Genomic DNA, 5,225 nt, shown 5'->3' on the forward strand with positions numbered 1-5,225 from the left:
TTTTTAAATGCTCGTCCATTTCTGTTAAAACCTACGACCTTTGTCTTTTTTAGATTTACCTGCAGTTTCCAGTGTGAACAAAATATGTTAAGTTTATTTAGCGCAAACTGCAATCCTTTTTCGGTTTCGGAGAAAATAACTACATCGTCTGCATAAAGTAAGCTAGATATGAATAAATTGTGAATAGTGGGTGGAGAACATTCTGGGTTGTCTAGTTCCTTAACTAAGTCATTTATAAACAGATTAAAAAGTGTCGGGCTGAGATTGCAACCTTGCTTAACACCCTTGTCTTCACTACATTGACTACACTGACTTCACTACAGCGGCCCAACCTCTTTTCTTCATTATCCTGACTACAGATACTACAGGTACTACCACTACAAAATCGGGCTTCCCATTTCTGTCACCTCTCGGTATTCTTCACTACACTGACTACAGTGACTTCACTACAGCAGCCCAAACTTTTCTTCATCATCCTGACTACTACGATACTACACGGTTTACCACTACAAATCGGCTTCCCACTATCTGTCTACCTCTCAGTATTCTTCACTACACTGACTACAGTGACTTCACTACAGCAGCCCAAACTCTTTTCTTCATCATCCTGACTACAGATACTACAGGTACTACCACTACAAAATCGGGCTTCCCATATCTGTGACCTCTCGGTATTCTTCACTACCCTGACTACAGTGACTTCACTACAGCAGCCCAAACTCTTTCTTCATGCTTCTAACAGTCCTGACTACAGATACTACAGATACTACCACTACAAAATCGGGCTTCCCATATCTGTCACCTCTCGGGTATTCTTCACTACACTGACTACAGTGACTTCACAACAGCAGCCCAAATTCTTTTCTTCGTGCTTCTAACAGTCCTGACTACAGATACTACAGGTACTACCACTACAAAATCGGGCTTCCCATATCTGTCACCTCTCGGTATTCTTCACTACACTGACTACAGTGACTTCACTACAGCGGCCCAACCTCCTTTCTTCATTATCCTGACTACAGATACTACAGGTACTACCACTACAAAATCGGGCTTCCCATTTCTGTCACCTCTCGGTATTCTTCACTACACTGACTACAGTGACTTCACTACAGCAGCCCAAACTCTTTTCTTCATGCTTCTAACAGTCCTGACTACAGATACTACAGGTACTACCACTACAAAATCGGGCTTCCCATATCTGTCACCTCTCGGTATTCTTCACTACACTGACTGCCTGTTCCGCAGAATCGTGATGCGTTGCCGGCCATGATGCGTCGAATGTTGTGCCTACCGCACGCTTGGACGCCTTTGTATCGGGATTTGTACACGCTGGCGCCGTGTACCCGACGCAGTGTACCCGTGAGGTGCGTTTGCCGGCGATTTCGTTACAGCAATCACGAACGCCTATCGAACTCCGGCGCAGCATCATTCGGTTTGCAAGTCTGGCGTGTCCCGCATATTCGTGATGCGTTGCCGGTCGTGATGCGTCGCGAACGTCTATCGAAATCCGGCGCCGCATCACTCGGATTGCAAGTCTGGCGTGTCCCGCAAAATTCGTGATGCGTTGGCGGTCGTGATGCGTCGCACATTGTATGCCGCACGCTCGGACGCTGTCGTGTCGGGTTGTGTCAACGCTGGCGCCGTGTACCCAAGTGCATTCGCCGACGGTTTCGTGATGGCTTACACGAACGCTACGCCGTGCTGCAGTGTTGAACGATGCGGTCCCAAACGGGACTAACAGTGTATAACTCCTCTTTGATACTTTATTGGGATATCCATTAGTTGCACAAATTGTACACCCCTCGTTACAGTTCATGACTGGAGTAGATACTTAATCATCCGTCGAGTGCATTATCGCTTGGCTGTGCAAAGACCTTTCGTATCTACACTTAATTTGCAAATATGCTTTCATAGTATGTTGCGATACCAAGGTTTGATGTGATACCCAGTGAAGATTGAACATGGTATACCTTTGGCAAATTTCATATACGGTATTTGAATGGTAGAAAATGCCAAAATACGCACGTACATCAAAGACTGAACAAATTAGGATAAACTTACAGTTTTAATCGGGTACTACATACTTGTAGACTAGAATTGTAGCATTGTTTAAGTTGCTATACATTCTATCAAGAACGATTGACCAAAAAAATTTATACTTATGCCCTTATGCAGGCTATGGTGAAAGAGGCTGACGCGGACGGAGATGGAACCATAGATTTCCCAGAATTCCTCGCCATGATGGCGCGAAAAATGGAGTCGGCCGCAAACGAGGAGCTGACGGAGGCGTTCCGCGTGTTTGACAGGGTTTGTCGTCATCAATCGGGGGTGTTTCAGGAAGGGACACAGGCGTGCCAGAGTATGCAGTGCAATTTTCTGTAATACAGTGCAATTTTACGGAGTACAGTGCAATTTTCTGTAATACAGTACAATCTTACGGAGTACAGTGCAATTTTACGGAATACAGTGCAATTTTACGGAATATAGTGCAATTTTATGGAATACAGTGCAGTTTTACGGAATTCAGTAACGTTACAATTGTATTAGTATACAGTGCAATTTTACGCGTATACGGAATACAGTGCAATCGTATTAGTATACCAAGTGCAATTCTACGGAATACAGTGCAATTGTATGAATATACAATGCACTTTTACTAGTAAAATTGCACTGTATACTAATACGATTGCACTGTATTCCGTAAAATTGCACTGTATACTAACACCATTGTACTGTATTCCGTAAAATTGCACTGTATACTAATACCATTGTACTGTATTCCGTAAAATTGCAGCTAGTAAAATTGCACTGTATACTCTGGCACCCCTGGGACAGGCACCACAAAACGTTGTACTGTAGCGAGGTAGTACTCTAGCCTAGCTGACCTATAGCTAGCATGTGCCCCATTTGCTGTCTCTAAAAATTAGGATATGCTTTTAATGGTTGATAATGACAATGTTCTGTTCTGGATGATGTTTCTCATGTGTTGTCCTTCAATGTTTACAGAACGGTGACGGTTTCATCAGCGCTGCGGAGCTGCGGCATGTGCTGATCAACCTGGGAGAGAAGCTGACAGATGAAGAGTTTGAGGAAATGATGCGAGAGGCCGATCTGGACGGAGATGGGAAGGTTAGGCCCTATATCACTTAACAACATGTACATGTACATGTACATGTACTGAATAGCAAAGTTCTTTGATCACAACCATTTCTTTTTCACGAGCTGACGTTTCTATGACCGTCTGTCATCTTCATCAGGGCAATTCTGACTGGTTTACTGTGCACTGACGCTATATTTTACTTGGTGTATAGTGCACTAAAGGTGTTACATAGTTCACAATTACACTACGCGCCGAAATGCATTGTTAACAGTAAAAACTAGCTTAAGTGCACTGTGAACCAAGTAACAGTGCACTGTGAACTATGTAACACCTTTAGTGCACTATGCACCAAGTAACATCTAGCGTCAGTGCACTGTAAACCAGTCAGAATTGCCCTGATGAAGATGACAGACGGTCATCGATACGTCGGCTCGTGAAAAATAAATGGTTGTGATCAAAGAATTTTGCTATTCATTCGTTTTTTTCTTTATTCGTTTATTAAAGAAAAATTACATATAAATACATGTACATACAACGAAAAACCGTTTACCAACCTGATGAAATAGTAAGACGTTAAACTTTATTCCAACACACTATTTACAAGGGATCAAATTTTCAGCGACCACTGTCGCCTTCATCAGGATAATTAATGACCAATCACTTCACTACGTGATCTCGCGAGAGTTATGGTTTACAAACACGTGACCTTATTCGCACGAGACTTTACTGATACGTGACGTAAGTAATTGATCAAAAGTGCCAGGGAGTTTATATCGTCCACCGTCTCTACTAAGTGAAGGCTGAAGTGCTCTGATATATATAGCCTCCTTAATGCCTCTTAGGAAGTAGTCCTGTTCAGTGTCCAGTATTCTAACTTTGTCCATTCTAACTCACTAAGGACCAGATTTCTTGAACACAAACGCCCCAGCTCGCTGTCATCTGAAGTTTCTCAACACATCCACATCGAATCACCGGGCCACACAGTCTCTCTGGACAAAGTTAGAATACTGGACACTGAACAGGACTACTTTCTAAGAGGCATTAAGGAGGCTATATATATCAGAGCACTTTTGATCAATTACTTACGTCACGTATCAGTAAAGTCTCGTGTGAATAAGGTCACGTGTTTGTAAACCATAACTCTCGCGAGATCACGTAGTGAAGTGATTGGTCATTAATTATCCTGATGAAGGCGACAGTGGTCGCTGAAAATTTGATCCCTTGTAAATAGTGTGTTGGAATAAAATTTAACGTCTTACTATGATTACTACCAACAAAGATGAACTTTCATGATAACCTGATGAAATTATTACTGTGAAGATCACGTCTGCAGACTATGTCAAATGGCTTAACGAAATGTCTAACTCCAATTCCTCCCGTAGCTCAACTACGAAGAGTTCGCGAAAGTTATGAATGCAAAGTAGTCATGGATTCGACAACTCCCGTTGGAGATCTGGCCGCATTTCAAGCTCGTTCCTGATATGCAGCATGCAAGACCACGCTCATCTAGTCTTCAGGCTGCCAATGGCTCTATGAAGCCCCTCCTCGCTTCATGGCTATACCTGGATTTTTTTATATTCCACAAGACGTGGGGACGGCACACTCAAGTTTTTTTCAACTTATATTATTGCCGCCACCAACACATGGGACAATACAATACTCATTTTCACCTGAGCGAAGTGGGGAATGTCGTGTAAAATGCCTTTCCCAAGGGCAGAAGATCGGTGGCATGTCAGGACTCGAACCCGGGACCATTAGGTTCCGAGTCGTACACTCTGCCGCTACGCCACACGACCCCACATATAGATGGCTAATCCACAAACGGTCTAGCGCTGTATCTCCGGAGTTCCTTCTATATCTTCTTCTGTGTCTTCAGTTTTTACCATTATCTGTATCTCCAAGGACGATTATATAATGTCCTTGACTCCTTAGTACATGTGTTTTAAATGGTTAGAACGATGTGTATTTTTCTGTTATCAAAAGTCAGAATTTGTCCACATGTTCTAAGCTTTGATAACGTACACCGTAATATGATTTAGTCTTTGTACCTGTGGCAAGAAATATGAGAATACATGTACATATATATATATATATATATATATATATATATATATATATATAT

General features: G+C 42.4%; 1 protein-coding gene across 1 annotated transcript in view; it reads left to right on the top strand.

Moving 5' to 3' along the window:
* Positions 1-4,689, top strand: part of LOC109463679 (calmodulin-like protein 12) — a 40,210-nt gene extending 35,521 nt beyond the window's left edge. Inside the window, exons 10-12 of the mRNA XM_019760530.1 lie at positions 2,179-2,310; positions 3,010-3,132; positions 4,486-4,689. Of these exons, the coding sequence (XP_019616089.1) occupies positions 2,179-2,310; positions 3,010-3,132; positions 4,486-4,527 (297 nt within the window). The 3' untranslated portion in view covers positions 4,528-4,689. The remainder of the gene's footprint in view (positions 1-2,178; positions 2,311-3,009; positions 3,133-4,485) is intronic.
* Positions 4,690-5,225: the final 536 nt, after the last annotated feature.

This window comes from Branchiostoma belcheri, unplaced genomic scaffold, assembly GCF_001625305.1.
Source record: "Branchiostoma belcheri isolate BF01 breed outbred unplaced genomic scaffold, Haploidv18h27 scaffold13, whole genome shotgun sequence".
NCBI classification, from domain to species: domain Eukaryota; kingdom Metazoa; phylum Chordata; class Leptocardii; order Amphioxiformes; family Branchiostomatidae; genus Branchiostoma; species Branchiostoma belcheri.